General features: G+C 43.2%; 1 protein-coding gene across 3 annotated transcripts in view; it reads left to right on the forward strand.

Moving 5' to 3' along the window:
- The window catches only part of Hmgn3 (high mobility group nucleosomal binding domain 3), a 41,040-nt gene extending 18,883 nt beyond the window's left edge, over window positions 1–22,157 (forward strand). Inside the window, exons 2-7 of one of the 3 annotated variants that reach the window (XM_075965111.1) lie at window positions 10,854–10,904; window positions 16,420–16,449; window positions 19,828–19,878; window positions 21,029–21,142; window positions 21,263–21,362; window positions 21,680–22,157. In XM_075965111.1, the coding sequence (XP_075821226.1) occupies window positions 10,854–10,904; window positions 16,420–16,449; window positions 19,828–19,878; window positions 21,029–21,142; window positions 21,263–21,362; window positions 21,680–21,693 (360 nt within the window). In that variant the 3' untranslated portion in view covers window positions 21,694–22,157. The remainder of the gene's footprint in view (window positions 1–10,853; window positions 10,905–16,419; window positions 16,450–19,827; window positions 19,879–21,028; window positions 21,143–21,262; window positions 21,363–21,679) is intronic. The other 2 variants (XM_075965112.1, XM_075965113.1) reach the window with 2 other exon arrangements.
- Window positions 22,158–22,294: the final 137 nt, after the last annotated feature.

A 22,294-nucleotide genomic window follows, 5' to 3' on the forward strand; every position in this document is an offset into this window, starting at 1 on the left:
AGACAGCCTAGGGGGAAATGGTTTGGCGCATGAAGCGCTTGCTGCGCAAGCGTGAGGACCTGGGTTCTGGTCTTCAGCAGTCATGTAAAAAGCCAGTGCATGAGCATGGACTTGTAATCTCATAGCTGGGAGAAGCAGGGGGTGGTGCGGAGACCTCTCTAGCCATTTGATGAGCTCCAGGTTCAGTGAGAGAACTGGTCTCAAAAAATGAGGAGAGAGCAATACAGAAAGACACCTAACATCTGTCTCCAGCTCTGTCAGTGCCTGTATGCGTGCACGCGCGCGCCACAGGTCCGGCAATCCCTAATAAGAATTCTTAGCCTTCTTCTTCTGTGTAGCTCATGACCCTGCACCAGGAAACAGACCTTATTCTCTGTGGCTTCTCGCCACAGCCTCCGGAGCTTTCTCTGAATCACAGATCCTCAGTCTGATGCCATCTGCAACAGTTCCAAACACATGACGAAAGGGGAAAGGATTTCCTCATCTCCTCGGACCTCCTGACTTTGGTGGGCAAAAAGTGGTTCACTAACAGGGTGGTCGCCACCATTTATGCTCCGTGAAGGTCAGCGTTGCCTGTTGGGTGGGTGGTCTGTGGACCAGAAGCAGCAAGTTTCTTGGCTTTTCTGCTGGAAGGATTTATGGAATGCGCAATGTATTCCCTGCATTGTACTTGCGTGAATGCTCGTCAGACCCCAGACTCCTTTTGAGACCCTTGGTCAGTGGCTAATGGTAGCCATGCTCCCTCTGCCAGCTCCTCATACCCCAGCTGGAGAGGAATTCCTAATCCAGTTCCTTCCTTTACGACAGTGAAGAAATGATATATGTTGAACAGGAAAGCTGCCAATGTATGAACCAGACTGATAGCATGTATTAGAAAAACAAAAATGCTAGCCGTCACCAGGGATTTGTGTCAGGGAAGAGGCATGGCATTATTAAATGGGACCTAATACAACAAAATGGTTTTAATTTTTCTTCCCAATATGAGTAGCATTTTTTTTATTTAGAAACATTTTAAAACAAGAATCCAGGAAACAATAGAACATACCTATTTATCCACTGCCCAGATTTCACAAATTAGAATATTCTGTCTCTTTGCTTCAGGTCCTCCCCCTTGAAAAGCAAACCCATATGGAGAAATTTTCCGTGTCCGCTGGCTCTGTGGCCCTCCCTGGAGGTGACCACTACCATGGTTTGGGTACATTCTTCCTGTACATGTGTTATGCTTTTACAGTTCATTCATATCTACATTTCCAGTATTAACCTGTACATGGTGTGAAATTTACAATTAAGTGGGTGTCCTCTGTTTAACCTCATCAGAGTTAGTGATAAACTGAGCTTTTCCTAATGACATAGCATATGTTTTCTGTTCATCGTGTGATTTTGAGGTTTTTCTCTTCTGCCTTACCAGCCAGAATTGCCTCATTCACCTTTCTGATTTGGGTGTTCATAGCTGAGACTTTTAATAACAATCATTACATCTTATTATAAGAGAGTCAGACATATTTTTGTGTCTGTTACCTTCCAAATCAATGCCAGCCCCCCAGTTGATTGAATTCTTATCCTTCACCCCCTTTCTCATCTCCTGAGGTTGTTACTGCCTAGAGACACCCCCAAGTCCTCCCCACTCCCCCCCCCAGCCTTGTTTGGTGGTTACAGGCTGAAGGAGATTATTGAACGTGTAAAAAAGAAAAGAACCTGAATTTCCCATTTGGGTTATATTTAATCAATGTATACTTACAAACTGAAAAAAAAAATCCTAGTATTGGGAAATTTTAAGTGGTTTTTTTTAATAATCCAGGTAAAAGTATGATTTTTTTGAATTCTAAATGCACATCAGGTATTTGCAATGAAAGTTTAGTGTTTGGTGGAGCTGGTCTGTTAAGTGTAAAATATAAAGGATTTAATACAAAAATGTGCAATACCACATTAATAATTCGTATACGGGCTACAAAGTAAAATGGCACAATGTTATACATCCAGTCGACTAAGGCATCATGCATGGCCCTGTTTCTTTTTGCTTTGTTAATGTAGCCCTCAGAAAATCTAAAATTACAGATGCTGTTTGTAACGTGATATAGGTTGGCGCTGGTCCCAGATTTCTGGTAAGACATTTAAAAACAAAACAAATAGTGGGATCATCTGTGCACAATAATCACATTTACCAGGATACTTCTTTTAATTTTTTTTCTTACCTGCCTGCCTTCCATGTAGATTCATTTTTCCCGTTTCTGAATTTGACCCTTCAGTAACAGAGCCATGCTGAAAGAAAGGCATTGTTGGTTGTGAACTCTGTGTTTGTCATCTGAACCAGTTCTGGAATGGCAGCAAGGTGGATTCTAGGTTGACACGGTGCCTAGACGCTGTGAACAGTACTGGCTGATATGTACAATTGCTGGTGAGCAGTCTCTCCTTGCAGATAGCCTGCCTTTTAACTAAGTTCTTCTCCAGATTTTCTTGTTTCTCTGTCCTTTTGTTATAGTTTGCCTTGTACTCAGCCCGTGCGACTTTGCTCTCTTCTCCGTACCACTTTTTTCTACCTCTGAGCTGTCTTAGAGAGAGTTCAAGTCTATTTCTTTCTCTCCCCCCTGCTGTCAGTCTTTATTGTTCTTTTTTGCATTCTGGGATATTTGCTCCGTGGCAATCAATCATTTTTCTTGTTGACTTCACTTAGAGTTTATGTATGGTTTGGTTTTTTTTTTTATTTCAGAATCTGTGAGCTGCTTTTCTTTTTCAAAATTTGTAAATGAAAGAAAATAAAATTTGTTTTCCCTTCTTGCCTGTTTGGTTCAGAACTTATTATAGTTCTACAAACATAGTTTAATATAGAATATGTACATTATCAGTATCTATTTATCTATCTATTATCATTTATCTATTTATCATCTATCCATTTACCCACCTACCCATCATCCATCTATCTATCCTCTATCTATCTATCTATATCTATCTATCTATCTATCTATCTACCTATCTATCATCTATCATTTATCCATCTACCCACCCACCCATCTATCCATCACCTATCATATATCTGTCTATCTTCTATCCTTCCACCCAACCATCCATTATCTATCTATCTATCTATCTATCTATCTATCTATCATCTATCCATCTATCCACCCATCCATCTTTAAGTAAAAATAGTAAGCCAATGTGGTTCTCATCCATCTTATGAAGTACAACCTTTGCCAGTGAATTTGTTTTTCCCACTTTTCTCCCAAAAGTAATGTGGTTTGAGTTGGTGGTTTTCCTTTGCTCTTCTTACAGGCTAAGCACTTACATGTAGTTTTAAACTTTGTTTCAAATCATTTGATACCTTTTTTTAGTTCACCACTGTTGTGAGATTTATGCATTATGACATGCCTACCCGTAGTTTGTTTTCACTACTGCATATTGTTTTAGTGTGTACTAGTGTGTATTTTAGTGCCTTCCTGATGTAGATTGGCTCTAGTGTTTAATTAAACACAGCAATGTGTGTGATGATTTGTTTATTCCTTCATTGTTGGTGCTGAAATTCAACTCTGTTCATGGACATGGAGTTAGGTTCGTAGCTCTCAAATATATTTTTACATTCCTTATTTTCATGCTTTCTGTATTCTTAGAGTTTTTAGTGTTTATCTTTTTGGAGGGGTGGTATGCAAGTCTAAATACATGTTAACTACATCTAAATTGTTTATTTTATTGTTTCTAAGCTTTTAAATCTGACCAAGCAAGCAAGCACTCCTCCCTTAGCCCTACCCCATTTGTTTTCCTTCTTGAGAAATGATAGAGATTCTTGGAAACATCCCAGGGCGAAATCATAGAGGCACTATCTTTACATAAACAATTACTACAAGAAGCTAACACCCTTTGCAGAGACGAAGCACATGCGTAGGCGCGCGCGCACACACACACAAATGGATTGCCCATGTTGGCCTTACCACTGAATGTTGAGGGAAAAAGATGTTTTATCCCTGATATGTAGCCATGTAGTATACCATTCCTGTCCTGACAAATTGTAACCCTAAGCTCTAATAGTAGCAAAAGGGATAATTTATCTTGGCATAATACATCAGCTATTGAGGAAGCCGGTCTTCAGTTGAGAAGTCAACCCTCCCACAGTAAGAGGGTCTCCTGTGACATTTGTTCTTTAGATGCCTTAGAACTTCTGGGTCATGGAACAAATGCCTGGGATTAGCACAGCTCTAAGGCACATGGCGGTGCCTATCAGATTCCTACCCTGCTCATCCTGCAGAGGGCGATCTTGTTCAGCTCCAGTCATACAGCACAGTATCTGGCTTATCTCCCACCAACAGTACCTGCTCTTTTGAGATGAGCAGTGCTCCCTCAAAATAATTTTCCCGTGCCTTCTGGCTGAGTCGTCCTGATCTAGTCACTGGGGATTCAGTGAGTGATCCCTCTGCCTCTGACTGGACACAAGATCAACTAGCATTGATGCTTTGACCTGTGAGACCCTCTGTTGTGCCCACCTCCTAGCCATCCTGAATATCTCCAACCTTCCTTGCTAGTTCTTGCTTGCTGGGAGTTGAAGGAGCCTTGAAGATGTGCATGCGACCTTTGTTTGACCATGGTTCTCATGCTCTTGGGTGTTCTTGGTTCTCACCGGATTCACATACGCCTGGTGTCCACCAGACAGTGAAGCAGGAACCTATTTGCCTGGCATTCCTTGCAGCCCGTGAAACGCACCTCGCCTTGCACCTCTACCCACTAGAAGTCACCTGAATATGCCTCTAACCCTCTGTCTCCTTTCTTTGTCCTTATTTCACACAATCCCCTGGTGCAGTATGCTTCAGTTCCTTCACAGTTACAGTGCTGAGGCGTGCAGTAAGACAACCGTAATGAAGGTCTTCCCAAAGCAGAACACCCGGTCATTGCAAGCAACAGATGATGGCCATTCGCAGAGAATCTGCATCTAAGGAAATGTGCGCATCTAAGGCTCCCCTGGATGGACCTTTACATTTCATAATTCAAAAGATTCTTTAAGGTCACCTTCACCTTCTATCGTACAATATCTGCATAGCAGTCGAATTCCCGAGCAGCTTTCTCTAACCTCTGGCTAAGGGATAATAAGCATGACCCTTCTTTACATTAGATGGCATTGTTAAATCATTGATGTAGACTGATGTAGACTGAGCCTCTGACCACGTTGCCGGACCCAGGTCTTGGAACCAGGATACCAGGCAGAGTTTTGAGCCCACAGCTTGTAATCAGGCTGCTGAAGCATGTTGACCCCAGAGAAAACATCAGGTGCTCCTAACTGGAAATGTGTCTGAGCTTGATAATAAAAACCCCTGTGGAGAGACTGCCGAGCAGCCAGCCTTGTCTGGAGCTGTACTTTGCCGCATCTGTAATCAGTTTGCTCATCGGAAAGCATTAGCATGTTCATTCTTCATGCCTTTTTAACTCAGTGTCTTTTGTTGCATCTAATAGAAACATCATTAGTGGTATGCCCAGATCCATGGAGTCTCCCCAAACCAAGAAGGAGACCGAGTCCCATATGTAAAAGCAAAGAGCCTTTATTTTATGCAAGTTTGCAAACTTGGTCTCTCCGCTTGTCCAATGTATTAGAATAAATGGAGAGCCCCGAGCTCAGTTAGAGTTGAGTTTTTATAGTAGTAAAGGTGGGGGCGAGGGGTTTCTGAGGTTCAAGACCCTTGATTGGCTGACATTTGTCTAAGGGTGTCTTGATGAGTGTGTGCTGGCAGGTGATCCTATCTACAATGGTTGGAATGTTAGGCATTTCCTTCTGATGGTCTGTCCTTGGGTGGTGCTCAGGTAATCTCAGTTTGTGTTCTTCCTGCAACCCGGTATTGCTTCAGGGTAAACTACTGAGACTCAGGCCTCCATTAAACTTATCGATGGCTGAGTCCTACTCTGGCCGGTGATAATTGTTGGAAGTTAAGAACTTCCTTTGGGTGGTCTGTTTCTATTTAGCTTATCATGGCTCGCTCCTACAATTAGATCTGTGTTTAGAGATTGATGTCTTGATAATATTGCCTGCTAATGCATGGCATATAACATTGAAGGCAGTGTTATGAATGTTGAGTTTATATAATGTTAATATTTTCGTGGTGTGTGTGTCTCCTTGGTTAGGGTTTCCTCTGCTTTGATAAACACCATGACCAAGAGTAAGCTGGAGAGAGCAGGGTGTGTTTCGCCTTACAACTCTCACATCATCTCATCACTGAGAGGAACTTGGGGCCAGGGTGGGAGCCTGAAGGTAGAAACCATAGAAGAACTCTGCTTTCTGGCTTCCTCCGCAGGGCTTGCTCAGCTTGCTTTCTTACACATTTTCTTACCAGTAGCCTCAGGTTGGCACTGCCCGCAGTGAGATGGGCCTGCCCACATCAATCATTAATCACATTAATTGAGAAAATAATCCACAGGCTTGCACATAGGACAGTGGGGGCATTTTCTCAACTGAGATTTCCCTTTTTCTGCGACAAGCTGAAAAACTAAGCAGGATATGTTTATATGTTGTAGACATTTATATAGTACCAGCATACTTCTTTCTTAGCCATTTATCAGTTACAAGTAGAGGCATCCCTGATTGACAGCCACTGACTGGCCTGACCATCAGAAAATCTGGATGGATGGAAGCACTGAGTTTGTATAACCTAGGGGGTTGGGAAAACCAATGCCTTCTGTCGAAGCTGTCATACTATCGGACTTGCTGAGATGTTGGTGTCTAGAACTCAGCTAACAGATACAACACAAGGGCTCTGAATCTGGCTTCCCTGTACAAGGGTAGACGACAGAAAAGAGAATGTTATGTTTCCCTTCAGGACAGGGGAGGTTCTGTTTGGAGGAGAGAACAATTAGTCAAGAGTGGGAAAGGGGCTCTAACCTTGTAAGCAAGGGAGCTGCTAGAAGATGAGAAACCACATGTGACAAAGATCAGGGGACAGAGAGTATTCCCTGTGACCTTTGCCTCGAAATGTTTCATTCCCCAAAGACTATTTGCAATTTTTACATTTTACTCATTATTTTATTACCTAATTTTTATAAATGTATCATTAGTTTATGTAAATCTTTAGTCTCTTATTTTATGCCTATTCTGATCTCACTATGTTAATAGTTATAGTTTGGTTTTGAGATTTGTTTTATTTTTTTATGTGTATGTCTTGAGTATTTATGCACATGTGTGCATGTACCTGTGGAGGCCAGAAGAGGGCACTGGATCCCCTGAAACTGGAGTTACAGGTGGTTCTGAGTCACCCCAACATGGATGCTTGAAATTGAAGTTGGGTCCTTTGAAATAGCAGCAAGTGCTCTTAGTCACCAAGTCATCTCCCTATATGTAGTTTAAATAGCTCCTAACTATTTATTGAGCTTGCATATTATTTCCAACTATGCCATATTAGGTATAATAGAAATACAACAATCTTTTTTTTTTTTTTTACAAAGAATTACTGGGTTGTAGATCGCCTTGGTGGGTCACTCAGTCTAGGGGCTGTAACCTGCCTGGCTGGTCAGTTATTCCAGGGTCCCGGAGAGGAGCTATCTGGAAGATATCGGGGGGAGAGAGAAAGAAGGCCATGCTAGGTTTGTCAGAGTCTCCGTTTATTAGAGTCATGGTTACAGCTTATATAGGATGAGGAATTTGGGGGGGGGGGGGGCGCAGGGGCATGACTAGAGCAGGAAGGGATCTTGTAGCGTGGTCCAAGCCAGTCACGAGGTCGTCAGCCAAGAGGTTACAATCGGTCAGGTCACGATTCCTCTGTCAGGAAGTCACAAGTTGACACTCCTAGTTCTCTAGATAACTGGAGTGTGGGGCGGGTGTGTTACCAGCCCTACTAAGCAGCAGTTTTATGATCTACTTATTTTTGTTATCAAATGAGGCATGAATATAGCTGTTTTTTGTGCTAACCCAAATACGGTGATGAATGTGAGTTTGCTATTTTTGTGGGTTTTTTTTCTTTATTTTTATTTTATTTATTATTCGTGTGTGCATGTGCACATATGTTTGCCATGGTGCTTACATGAAGATGAGAAGGTGACCTTTAGGAATTGATTCTCTTTTCCTTTTCTTTTTTTTTAAATTGATTTTTATTGAGCTCTACATTTTTCTCTACTCCCCTCCCTGACTTTCCCCTCCCCTTCAATCCTCCCCCAAGGTCCCCATACTACCAATTTACTCAGGAGATCTTGTCTTTTTCTACTTTCTATGTAGATTAGATCTATGTATGTCTCCTTTAGGGTTCTCATTGTTGTCTAGTTTCTCTGGGATTGTGATTTGTGCACTGGTTTTCTTTGCATTATGTTTAAAAACCACTTATGAGTGAGTACATGTGATAATTGTCTTTCTATGTCTGGGTTACCTCACTCAAAATGATGTTTTCTAGCTCTGTCTATTTGCCTGCAAAATTCAAGATGTCATTATTTTTTCTGCTGTGTAATATTCTGTTGTGTAAATGTACCACATTTTCCTTATTCATTCTTCAGTCAAGGGGCATTTAGGTTGTTTCCAGGTTCTGACTATGACAAACAATGCTGCTATGAACATAGTTGAGCACATGTCCTTGTGGCACGATTGAGCATCCCTGCTATAATCTTTAGGAAAATGGCTCCTGACATATTCATTTGTTCAATTTTCCAATGAGCCTTTTTGTAAGATTTATATTATTTTTATTTTTGTCTCCCTGTGTGTATGTCTCTCTGAAATTCTGTGAAGATGAGCCCAGGTGCCCATGGAGGTCAGAAAAGGGCTTTAGATCCTCTGGGACTGGAATTAAAGGCAGTTGTGAGCCACCGATGTGGGTGCCCAGGTTCAAACTGTCACAGGCGTGTGCAGTGCTGCCTCAAGAAATGGATCAAAATCCGCGAGCACCAGGGCACCGGACTGTCATGCTCAGGGTAGGACTGTAATAAAGACACCAGAAATGATGATGGAAAAATAACAGATAAGTTTATCAAAACATTTCAAAGCATGGTCTAGATATCAAAGTGAAGCAAATGCAGGCTTCTGTGGTGACTGGGGCATTGTTGAGCCCCCTGCCTCTCTTTTTTATTCTTATTATTTTCTTTGATAATTGCATATATAACTACTGTACTACATAATTTCTATCCCTTCCTTCACCCTCCAACTTCTGTGTTTCCCCATTCACTCTCAAATTTATGCTATATAGATGGCATACATATAACATATGTGTATATATAATATATGTGTATACACACACAGACACACACATATATATCCTGCTAAGTTCAGTTCATGTTGCTCATATGTATTTGATAACCTCCAAGGAGTTCAGCCCTGGGGAAGGCTGAATCTCTTATTCTTTGCAGTCATTAATTGCCTATAGTATTTCATCTAGGGGTGTGCAGGGCCTTGTATGATCTCTTCCATCCATGTTGACTAGTGTTGTCATTGTGGTGGCTTCCATCTGCTGCAAAATCCACTGCTTTGATGAGGGTTGAGACCAACACTTAACTGGTTAAAAGGATAAGTATTTAGAATATAGTTATTAATGATACTGATGCATGAAAGTGGCAGTAGGTTCTCCCACACAGTCCATAACCTTGCTAATCTAGGAAGATGGCATGGTTTCCCTCCTGCTGAGTAAGGCTTAAGTCTGCTTAGGCAGCTGTTGGTTGCTGCCAAGATACATACGTATGCCACTATTGCACCTTTGCGCATAACTTGCCGTGCTGGCCATTGCCATGTTGTCATAGCTAGGTAGGACGATAATTGTTTGTCCCCCTTGGCAGGTTAACACCATCAGACACTGTAAGAGCCATCCCTCAGGGAGTTTTCCAGGTCTGTTCCAGAAGGATTCCTTCCAGTCCTGTGTCTGAACTATGTTGTATCTTCAGCAATAAGATCTTACCTTCAAGTTCTGGAATGTAACCAAGGTCATTGGCAATAGCTTCTATTGTTTAGGTAGTCTCTCGGACTCTCCTAATAACTCAAAGGGAGGTTTTGTATGCCTGGAACTGGGACTTTTGCTTTGTCTGTGGCTCTTGATTGAAGTATTATTGCCTCAAGTGATGTCACTTTAGTGTGTGTGTATTTGTATACGTATGCTTTTATAATATCCGTGTTTTTTAAGTACACATGAAATAAGTTTCCCTGTAGCTTTTAAAATCATCCTTAGTGTGACTTAACTTCCTCCCTCTCTTTATAGTGTCCTCTGTCAATTTCCACCCTTCATTTCCCCTCCAACCCCTCATGGCACTTTCATCCTCTGACCTACTTTGTAAAGCAGCAAAGTAACTTGAACAAGGAGGTAAACAAGATGGTGGATTTCAGGTACCCCCCTCCACTCGTCAAGGATAGATGAAAATTGCTTCAGGTGCATTCACATTGCAAAGAAGGATGCATAGTAATTCTTTCCCATTCCCCATAGGGTACGGGGTAGAGAGAGATGGCTCAATGGTTACAAGCACTTCTTATTCTTCCAGAGGACCAGAGTGTGTGTTTGGGGGAGGGGTGGGGATGGCTAGGTAGGTGGATTGTTTGTTGTGAAAATACGAAGACTTGAAATTGGATCACCAGCACCTCCATGAAAGCCATGGACTGCTGCACGTATCTGTATTCCCAGCTCTGGGGGCAGAGATAGGCAATTCCAGAGCTTGCTGAGTGGCCACCCTGGCCAAACTGAGTTCAGTGAGGGACCCTGTTTCAAAAAATAATGCGGACGGCCAGTAGAGGAAGACATCTACTATCGACCTCTGACTTCTATATGTGCACACAGAGCTGAGTACACACACACACACACACACTTAAAATACATATTTAAGAAATGCCTTTTTCCCTGGTCCTAGGCGTCATCATATTACTATGTATGTTTTAATCATTGTTTGCATGATTACAAATTTAAATACACTTCACTAAAATGTTTTCTTTCTAGTCTCCAGAGAATACCGAGGGCAAAGATGGACCCAAACTAACTAAACAGGAGGTAAGCATACCTTTGCATACCGACATAGCCTTGCTATTAAAATGTTTCATGTTCTCTGCATGTGAAGGAATGCCATTGCAAACAAATCCACTGAGGTTAAAAGCCAAAGATTACACGTAGTTCCACTTGGCTTGGACATATTTCATTGAGTACGTTGATGAGGTATTTTCTGATGTTGTTTGTGTTTCTATCTGTTGGTCCTGCTGTCTGTCAAAGTGGGTACTGAGAATTCCTTCTGGGCAGAGAGTAAGATAATAGGTAAATTCATCAAGGAAATCAGAGCCGGCTTTTTATAACAAGAAAATGAAAGGTTGTTGATTTCATAAATTTTCTGCTCCAACGAGTGAATTATGAATTCCTTTTTTGATTCTGAGTATTTACCTAAGAGGATTCATCTCTAAAGACAAAACTATGGAAAGATTCATAATACATCAAAATATTAAAGCTTTTGTTTTAATTAGGAAAATTCTTTAGTTATTCAGATAACAAATTAGTCCATGACTCAAAGATGCTTTGTATTAAAATACAGAAACCTGGAAAGGGGTTAAGAACTTGGAAAACATGCTTATGTCCGACCCTTGATGAGGATACTGAAAAAGATGTCTTAAGAAGTCAGAAGCAAGCAGTATCTATGATGACAGCTATTCCCTTTTGCATAGAGCTTTCCAGAGAGTGGAAAACTTCAGCTCTTACACTCGAACTTATAACCTAAGTGGGGTCACAAGAGAGCAAAAACAATATCCAGTTACAGATTCTTTGATGGGGTGATTCATATTATGGTTAATAATTCAGAGGAATTCATTGTAATATCCAAACCCCCACATAAGCTTTGTACATGGAAATTCATTCTGCCAAGGACGAAATCTTTACCAGAAGCTGTAAAGATGTAATGTAAAAAGAAAGCCGCCTGCCTGCCCTTATCAGCCCTGTACCAACAGTGAGCCTCTGGAGATAATCATCAAGTCAGAAAGCACAGTCAAGCCACCACACACATGCTAGCGTTAAACAAAAACATGAGGAACATCTAGAAAATGGGTAAACGTAATTTCAAAACAGTTGGTGAAGTGTAACCTCAATGTTTTTGGGTCTAGGTACCCCATGCACACAAAGCATTTGGGTTTCTCTCTGAGGGTTGACATTTAACTTGATCAGTCAGAAAGCCTTAAAAACCATTGCTCAGAAGAGACGCTGGACTACAGAAAGCCTTTCCAGTCAGTCCCTCTACGCCAGAAGCAAATCCTGCTGCCTGGGACACATGTAAAAAATAAGCATGAGTTTTATGTATATAATTTAGGTATGTTAGTCCAAGATTTTTCATGCTTTATGCTTTTCTGGTTAGTTATTTTCCAGTATATATTATATACTTTTATATCATTCCTAACAAAAGTATTTTGTAGACAATGCTTTTAAAAAAAACTATCACGTGTCTTCAAGACATCGACACAGTCGTTTGAAAGTAAAAGGTCATCGGTTAGCTTGAGTGTTGACCAGTGCTAAAAACTGCCAGAAGTGCACTGATTGATCTCCTCCACCACCCCCCAAGGTGAATTGAAATTCAGTTCAAACTGAATTTTCCAGTTATGTCACTTCGTATGTCACCAGGATGAACAGCTGCCGGCTACAAAGGGGGCTCTTCTTTTGTAGACTTCCCACTATGGCTGTGATATTTGGAAGGCATTGTACAGAGCCCTGAGCTTCAGGACACTGGACAATAAATGACCTAAACAGTGTATCGAGGCTATTACTCTCTGCCGTTTACAAAGCCTTTTCATTTCCATTCTTGTATCTGAGCTCTTCGATAACCTAAGAAGCATCCCCCTACCCCCCTTTGCTCCCTCCTTGCCGTGGTGGAGATGGGACCCAGCACCTTGTATATACCTGCTCAGCTTTACCACCCTGCTACACCCCTGCCTCACAGCGTTCCTTATCAAAAATGTAGGATCACCTATAAATTCTCCCAGCACTGTGCCAGGCCCTGTGGGTCCCACAGTGAAATGCAAGCATGACTTTGCCTTTCTAATGCCTCTGTCTTAGTATGGAAGAGAGAGTAAAGTAATAGGACATTTGCTATTTAGAACAAAAAATTAGAGAGAAAGTCAGGAGAAGAAATAGCGACTGGCAGGGGAGTACTGGTTCTGATAGCCGACGGGCGGGTGAGTGATCCCTATTTTATGTCAAGGAGAAGAGTTCTTGGAGAAATAATAGAGTTTTCTCCAAATGTCACAACTTGTAATTAGCAGAGTCAGGGAAAACACCTGGTCCCCGGTCCTTATTGCCCTCCACCTTTTGTACAGTGCTTCAGTTGAGTGACCCAGTTCTTACGTCTTCATCTTCTCCACTGCCCAGCCAAGGCTCTCGTTCTTTCTCTGTCTCCCAGTTTTGAAAAGAAGGCTGTTGCTACTGAACTTCTCGTTTGTTTGTTTTTGAGTCTCAAAAGCAACTTGACTTTCAAGTTTTGCTTTAAAAGAACAAGCTGAGGCTCAGAAGCAGAGGGGTGTCTTATAAAAACTAGGTTTGAAGCAATAATCAGCAAAGTCCAGTAATTCTTCTTGGATCTCTCTCTCTCTCTCTTTCTCTCTCTCTCTCTCTCTCTCTCTCTCTCTCTCTCTCTCTCTCTCTCTCACTCTCTCTCTCTCCTTTGTGAGAGTAGATGTCTATGCTGCATGTGCAGCCAGAATGTTGACATAGACCCCATGTCGTTCAGATGGGGGCAATCAGTCAGTCAGTAATTCTTACTGGATAACTCTGACGTCTCCAGTAGCTACAAGCCATGGTAATCTGGCATCTAAACCTCTTTATTCCCTGTCTGAGAGCCAACCACTTTTCCTATGATTTCTCAATCAACAAATTAAAAAAAATTCCTTAACAGCTCCCCTACCCAGTTCTACCAAGTAAGGCTGAGCTTTAAATGAATATTTCAAATGCTTTAAATGTCTCACAGAAGAATAAATAGCAGTCTAGTCTGTTTCGTATCCAATAAATTTAGTCCAATCATTTATAGATGTTAAGGCTGTGGAAGCCGATGGAACTTTCCAGGAAGGCATCTATACTTGCATTCGTAAGTGGTACTGCTGACTGAATGAAAGGTTAGTCTCAGCCTTCACTGCAGTGAAAGAAAAAAAAAAAATCCCTTATGGTGATTGCTGGAAAGGAAGTTAGAAAAGGCTTTTCTTTTATGGCACAGACAAGCTGGTAAATTTTAGGTAGGAAGTCATAAAATAATTTTATGGTAAAGCATCTACATTTTAGTGTCTGGCTGGGTAAGATAGCCTATAGAGACGGATGTAGCATCAATTTCCCAAGCCTTTCTTTTGGAACACTTATTCTGAACCTAAATTAAGACTGTGGATCAGTCAGCTGGAGGCCCGCCCTGTAGAACAAGCTCTGAAGAGACCATCCCCCGGAAGGCCTATTCTGGGTGTGCAGATGTTGATGTGGAGAGGCAGGGTTTCGCAACTGGGACCTCCTTCAACGTGATTTTTACCTCTCTTTAATAAGATTCTGCCAACAGCAACTGGTTGGGAAATGGACAGTTCTGTATCATGGCTAACGTGTTTGGCTCCTTTCCATAAGTAAATTATATATGGATTTCTGGCATTTGCTTCTTCCATTTGCCTCAACACTTACTCAGGGTCCCTGCTAGGCATCGATAATACTGAAATAGAAAAAGATGGTGCTTAGGGGTAGGAGATACAGACGGGAGATGAATGAAGTCACCGGTGAAGTGAAGCCAACAGGATGCTTGTAGGTTGACAGCCAAGCAGGAAGGGATTTGGGTAAGGGTCCATTTGCTTCCCTTCAGCAAGGAAGCCGCCACTCTTCTCCATGGAGAAGGTTGCTTTGCTGCTGGACTTGTTGGATGGTGGGAATGTGTTTTGAGGCTACACAGAAACTTCAGAGCTGAGCTCCCCAGTAATGGGGAGGGAGGGGACAAGGGGGATGCCTTTTTGTTCTTCCACATTCAGAAACCGTGGTGAAGCATATACATGATTTGCACAGCCGTGGGGGGAATGTTGTCTTTTCTTCAGCAATCCTCAATCCGGTTGACCATTCTGTAAAGGGTGGTGGCGGGATTTGATCCTGACTCCTGGGGACTTGTGGGTGTGATTTCACAAGGCTCCCGAGAGAACCCTAGCAGGCATCTTGGTGCTTCCAGTGGGGAATGCCTCCCACATCCTTCTTTACTGACCACAGTTGTGCCTCAGGCTGGGTGCTCCTGCCAACCTGGGTAGTAACTGTGTCCCAGTCAGCAGCTTAACCGGCTTCCTATCCTGTGTAGACCCTGTTAGCTGGACTTAAGGCCAACTCCGATGGTTCCTTAAGACCCCAAGGTTAAAACTATTCATGGAGGCCCTGGCCCTTCATTTCTGTCTGCGGATGAAAGGAAGATGAGTTGAGCTCCGCTTCGACTTTCAGCAAGGAGGTTTTCAGATGCGGTGATGTCAAGAACTATTTCTTCCAGTCTGACCTGACCCACTGACCTAGACTGACTTCAGCAAGGATTCAAGAATTTCTGCAATTCTTCTCAATCATGACACAAGTTCCCACTGACCGTTTTTGCTGACCCACTTAAGAAAAACGATTTGGAAGCATTTAAACTATCAGTGTGAGTCAGAGTCTTGTAAAGCAGTGTGAGTCAGGGAGAAGCTTGAGTTCATCTGCTCAGCCAATGTTCTGGATGTGGCAGGCGGTGTCTGCTCTTCCCCTGGAGATGGAACCTAAGTGAAATGAACAGACCGTATGGAGTAAAGCCTGCAGAGAAAACCAAGTTTGGTTTTAGGAAACTAAATCCCTTTATCCAGGAGAAATAGGTTCTCCTGGATTAGTAAAGAGGGTCCATTTTTTGTGTGTTGGATGCTTGTGTTATTTTGTGTTTTCTTTAGGGTATGATTGGCTTTTAACAGAGGTGATCCTCAAAAGATTTTCTGAAAAACTGAATTCAATCAGTATCTAGCTAATCAATTTCCTAAACTTTTGGGACTAAGAGATTAGTGAAACCTGTTTTGGGTAGATAATTGTGTTGATCTTGTTCTGGATTTGAAAAAAAAATATCTTTCTTGCCTGTGTGAGATTTACAGTCATTGTTTTTCTCAGTGTTGCAAAGATAGGCAAGTCCTGTGTTGGTTTCTGTGTAATTACTAAGTCTCTCTTACTAGCTTGAAGATTTTGATTCTGTTTTAACGAGACCATTTCTTAAGGTAACTCCGTGTTCTGATGTCAGTTTATCACAAAGGGAGCGTTTGGGTTAGAGCGGAGTCAGGACTCCTCTCTTCCCCCTTCTCCCAGTGCTCTTAGCTGGGAGGAACCGGTTGATGGAAGCCAAGCCTGTATCTTGCAGCAGCACTTTCTCTGGAGCACCCAGGAGTCTTGGTGTGATCCATTACGCTAATCTGAGAGGATGATGGGTAGCATACATTTCACCATTTCCACAAAGTAAAATATATCCAGAAAGAATTTTAAAAACCAGCCTGGATGTTTATAATTGCCAAAACAATTTTTTCCCATTCTTTTGTAGCCCACAAGACGGTCAGCCAGATTATCAGCGGTAAGTACCCCTGAGCCCCTCGATGTAGCTTCTTAGGAATGTGTACTCCCTTTGTCCCGAGCAAAAGGATGATTTGCTGGCATTTTCCTTGAGTTAATTTTCCTTTGGGGTCTCAGTTTCTAGAAAATCAGGCCTATGTGGCCAAGCAGTTTACTTGATTGTCTATTTCAGTGAAAAACAGTGGCCAAGTCCGCTATCGAGTATATAAAGCCCGTGCTCATTGAAACTGCTAAATCCCTGAGCAAGAGCATTAGGCAAGTCCTGGTCCCCAAATTCTCCATCTGTTAATATTGAAATGGATCCAGAATGTAGATTCTCTGCCCACAACCCATACTTTTGAGCATTTTATTCCTGGATCAGAATGTTCCTAAATTAATTCATAGGCGTTAGCCGCATTCCAGTCCTGGGACATCTTTGAAAGAGTGGCACTTTCCTTTGTCTCTTTGAGTCTCCTTCAGCCATGTCCAGGGAGAGAATGACTAGAGCTAGGATGTATGGTGGAACTGAGCCTACCCTGACCAGATGTGTGAGCCTGTGCTCCAGCTCCCAGTCAGACCAGATGTGTGAGCCTGTGCTCCAGTCTGGATGTATGAGCCTGTGCTCCAGCTTCCGGCCAGACCAGATGTGTGAGCCTGTGCTCCAGATCAGGTGTGTGAGCCTACCCAGCCCGGATGTGTGAGCCTGTGCTCCAGCCTGGATGTGTGAGCCTGCGCTCCCGCTCCCGGCCAGACCAGATGTGTGAGCCTCTGCTCCAGCCAGGAGGTGCTTCTCTCTGGTTCTTGTGCTCCTCCTTGGTAGTCTGCTCGTCTGTTCTTCCTCATTCTACCACCTAACAAACTCACCTGACTCTGGTAGAGGATTTTGCCCCACCCCCACTCCGAATGTCACAGGCGCTGCTGGGATGTATGTGGAAGTGGATGTTGGCTATGAGTCCATAGAGTAGTAGCGTCAGTCACCAGAAAGACTCAAGAGCGCCTGCAAAGCTCAATCCAGTTAAGAGAATAGCCCTTGGGAGTCAAAAGAAAACCGCAATTTAGAAACCTTTTCGTGAGCACTAGGAGCCAGCACTGTAAGAGCCCTTTGCATGGAGATCATGTCCTGTGGGGTCACCACAGCCTCATCTGAAGCCAGCAGTGCCCCATACTATAAACCTCTAAGGACTGGGGAGATGGCTCCCCGGGTAAGGTGTTTGCCATGCAAGCCTGGGGAACTGGGTATGGATTCCCAGCACCTGCATAAGGAGCCAGGTACAGTAGTGCATCCGTGCACATCCCAGCACTGGAAAGCCGAGGCACGAGGGTTCCTGGAGCAAGCTTTCCAGTCAGCCATGCCCATCAGTGAACGCCAGCTCAGTGGGAGACGCTGACTCAAAATATAAGATGGGGAGTTGTCAGGAGCCATTTCCCCCAAAAAATATTGCAGGGACCATTGTCCTGGGGATGTTTGCAGAGAGCCCCACACCCCAAGTATATCGAAAACTGTTTGTTGGCGGAGCCCACCCCACACCCGACTATCTTGAGAGCTATCTGTTAGCGGAACCTGCCCCACATTCCAACTATCTAGAGAACTGTTTGTGGTTGGAATCACAAAAGGAACGATTCCCCTTGCATAGAGAACACTAGGTGTGTCTCATGACCAAGTGTCCACTCATGACCATTGCTGCCCTGGCAAGATCCCATGCCCCTGCCTTCTGCCCTCATCCCAAGCCAGATTCCTCATCCAAGGGCTATATAAGCTGCTGCCATTATGCTAATAAACGGAGGCTTTGACAAGAGAATTTTGCTTGGCCTCGTTCCCATGTCTTTTCAGATAGCTCCTCTTCGGGACCCTGGAATAACTGACCTGCCAGGCAGGTTACAACCCTAGACTAACTGACCCTCTGGGCGGTTACAGGGAGTGGTTGAGGAACACCATGACACGGACTGCGTGCCTCATCAGGACATGACACCCCCCACTCCCCCTGACACACACACAAGCACACATGCATGCACGCACACAAAATCTTAGTTTCTTAGGACTATCAAAACACTTCTGAGCCAAGGTGAACGTCTGTCTCAAAAAATGATAAAAGTGGAAACAATCAAGAAGACGTCTACACTAGTTTATCAAAACTCACAATAACAAATTTTAAAGTTACGAGACTTCTGAGCCATGAAATCTGTGTTTGGGAAGAAGACTGGAGGTTTAGAGGAATAAGAACACTGGTAAAAACTGTCTTGCTTTTTAAGCGCCACCCTTTTTTAAATTTGATTATTTTTTAAGGGTCATCTTTTTCTTCTCCTTTGTTGAGAAGATAGATAGGGTCATTACATTTATTTACTTGTGTGTTGGGAAGTCAGAGAATAACTTACAGGAATCAGTTCTGTCTTTCCATCCCGTGTGTGCCCCAGGGTTAGAGCCCGGGTTATCGGGTTTGGCAGCTCCTTTACCCTCCTTTTTGTAGCTGAGACTGCCCTCCAACTGATAGCCATCTCCTGCCTCGGTGTCCAGAGTGGGTCAGTATGTCTAGCCTCCCCCTCCCCCCCTTTTTAAACTTTTTTTTTTTTTGTTTTAACAGCTGGTCTTTTGGAACTGAAATGCCTTCAATTAAATTTTACACATAAAGACTATATTCATTATGAACTCTAGATCTTTTACAGACCCTAGAGGGAAACATCTTTCTTCACGGGGGACACCCTGGACAGTGCTTTCTATTTTTAAAACATTCTTTTAGTGCTCAGAGAAATGTACACATTTATTAGAGAAATATTTGACCTGAAATCCCTACAGGAAAAAAATCTTAGCTTTTAATAGACAGACAGGGCACCATAGTTATATACTTAATACAAAGCTCCAGAGACAAAGGGACCCAGTGTCTTGGTGTTAAGCACCGTACTTTAAGCTGACATTGGAGAGGATGAAACAGGAAGAGGCTTGGCTATAAAACCTGAAATCTGTGTCAGGGGAGGGAGCTGGATCTGGCTTTGAAGGACTTCACAGGCCTCAGCTTTGGTGACCGATGGACAGTGAACTTTGCTTGTGATATGCTGTGATTTCTGGTCTGCGGGGAAGGCGGCTGAGAGTGAATTCATCAAGCCATTTAGCCAAGGTCTCTCCTCTTGCAGTGGTGTTGTGTAAAAAGGAAGTACAGGGATATCAGAAAGAGAAACCTAACCCTGCCCCCAGAGAGCTCTACTGGACCAACGCCTAATGAGCTATCTTCTTCTTATCTGCCCATCACTTGCTAACCCAGGATGAACATAGCGCCTGGTACTGAAAGGGCCAGTTCGAGATGCCCAGAGCTGCAGTCAGAACCAGTGTCTTTTTGGCCCGTTTGTCTTCTTTTTGATGCTAATGGTATCAGTTTCAGTATTTGTATGATTTAAATTATTTCCGCAGAAACCTGTTCCGCCAAAACCCGAGCCTAAACCAAGAAAAACAGCTGCTAAGGTAAGTAAGAGGCATTCCCCTCTTCCCTCCCGTGGCTTTCTAAACAATGAATAATTTATTCATTATAATCCCATGCCGAAAAATCATCTGAGGAGAGAGAGAGATCCTGTTTAATGACTCCAGCTAAAATGTGCAGACCAGAAAGTTGTCCCCACCATACGGGCTTTCTTTAAAGATGCAAAGAGCCAGTTTTGTGCATTAGCAGGGATGTGTTTTCCATTTGGTCAGTGAGGTGCAGGGAGCACAGAGCAAGTGGCCCTGGACAGCCTTGTGTGGGGAAGGGCCTGCCAGTGGGCTCAGCACGTGTTCTCAGTCACACGGTGGTCTGGTGGGGTTAGACCTGGCCTTGGACCCCACTGCTGCCACCAGCACCAGAGGTCAGAGAGGGGCTCACAGCCTCATATGACAAACTACTAGTAGATGGCCATTCCCAGACTAGCAATAACAATGTGATCATTTACTCTGGCAAGTAGTGAGCTCTAGCCTGACACTGTGTGAGACCTGTTCTGGGTGCTTTCCTCAGTCACCCTCAGCTCGGTCTACGCTACTGAAATAGATATGAGTATCCTGTTTGGGAGCTGAGAAAACTTGAAGTCCACTAATGCCAATGAACTTGGCCACAGTGACTCTCCCTGTACCGCACCTATCAAAGCACCCACACTCTCTGAAACTGTGTGTGGTAGTGAATACAGATTTCCCAAGCGGAGCTCAGCTCTGTGACTCAGTCATAAAATTAGCAACATTTCTTCATCCAGGCCTTTATTTTCAGTGCCTTTCTGGTTGTGTAAGCTGTGTGGCTCCACATGACTTGTCGCATCGGGGCACAACAGGAAAAGCTACAGCCCCTGGTGGGTGGGTTTTCCCCCCAGGCTTTTCCCCTTTCACCAGGTCCTGTGGCTGCCCTCTCCACAGCAAAACCACTCACGGTAGAAATGGCCCAGGAGTCACCATTGTCCCACAGACTAGAAGAGCTGGTGGGCTCAGCAAGCAAGCAAACTATTCAGTTTTATGGAGGTACAGTGTAGTTCAGGTGACACAGCAAATTCAGGCCCCCAGGGCAGCTGTCATTGCATCTGGCTGGGTTCCAGCAGGGGCTTCTTAATATCACTCAGCACCTAACGCGTTCTGTCTCCTGTGATTCAATCATTAGAAAGAACCTGGAACCAAGATTAGCAGAGGTGCTAAAGGGAAGAAGGAAGAAAAGCAGGAAGCTGGAAAGGAAGGTACTGCACCATCTTCAAATGGTGACACTAAGGCTGAAGAGGTACTTTCCACGACCACCTCCCGCTCACTGACTAGGTGTAGTAAAAGAAATTGCTCGATCCTTCAGCTCTGGATAGCACATTCATGACGTCTCTCTTTATTGCCTGTAATGTTATTGCAGATCCACATCTCTCGCTCAACTGTTAATGTCTCAGCCTGCAGAAGTCCCCCACCCAGCACACTGTCAGTAAAGGGGCAGATTGAAACAGTCAGAGTTAAGGGTACAGTAGACACTCTGCATGTTTGCAGTGACTAGAATCAGGTAGTAGCTTGCTGTTTCTTATTGTGCCCACTGGAGCCCACAGGTAAGGCTGCTGCGGTTGTTTAAATGGCAGAAAGAATCAACGCTGCGAGTCTTGCCGTGATGCCTTCAGGCCTTGTGTGTTTTCCACCCAGAGTCAAAGTGTGTTTTGAAGTAGACCTGGAAGGAAAACTAGGCCACATGCTCAAAAGTGTGTTTCTTGGTGGGTGGATTCACCTTCAGTTCTACTTATTTTAGTGGTAACTATATATTGTTTTCTTTCTTTTTTATTCGCAGGCACGGAGAACTGAATCTCTAGATAAGGAGGGAGAATGAATTGTGGAAAACTGGGGTTGACTTCATGTACCTCTTGGGACAACTTTTAAAAGCTATTTTTACCGAGTATTTTGTAAATGCTAATTTTTTAGGACTCTATTAGTTGGCATAAAATATATAAAGATGGACATTTTATCCTCTTACGGTGGTGTTTTTTGGAAATTTCCATCATCCTCAAGTAAAACAAATACCAATTTAATATCGGAAGCTGCGTGTAAAATGGATTCAGCATTCCATACCCTTGCTTTAAACATTTAGTCCTGTGCATACTGCGGTGTTTTTACTGTGCATATTTGAATTTTTCATGCAATTTTTCTAGAGCAATAATCAGTGGTGCTTTTGTGCCTAGGTTTTATGTGATTTTAATGAAATATGGATAGTTGTGGCCACCTGTTGACTATTTGTGGTTTCAAATAAAAAGGTTTTCTTGTCTGCAAAATGCCTACCTGTTTGTGCCTTTACTAAACTTAAGACGTGATTCGTTTGATTAATGAAGATGACGTAAAGAATGTCTACAGTTGGTACCACGGTGTTATCACAAGGAAGTCAGACTGTTTCATAATTTTGGGGGCCTTT

The sequence above is a fragment of the Microtus pennsylvanicus genome, chromosome 3 (assembly GCF_037038515.1).
Source record: "Microtus pennsylvanicus isolate mMicPen1 chromosome 3, mMicPen1.hap1, whole genome shotgun sequence".
NCBI lineage: Eukaryota > Metazoa > Chordata > Mammalia > Rodentia > Cricetidae > Microtus > Microtus pennsylvanicus.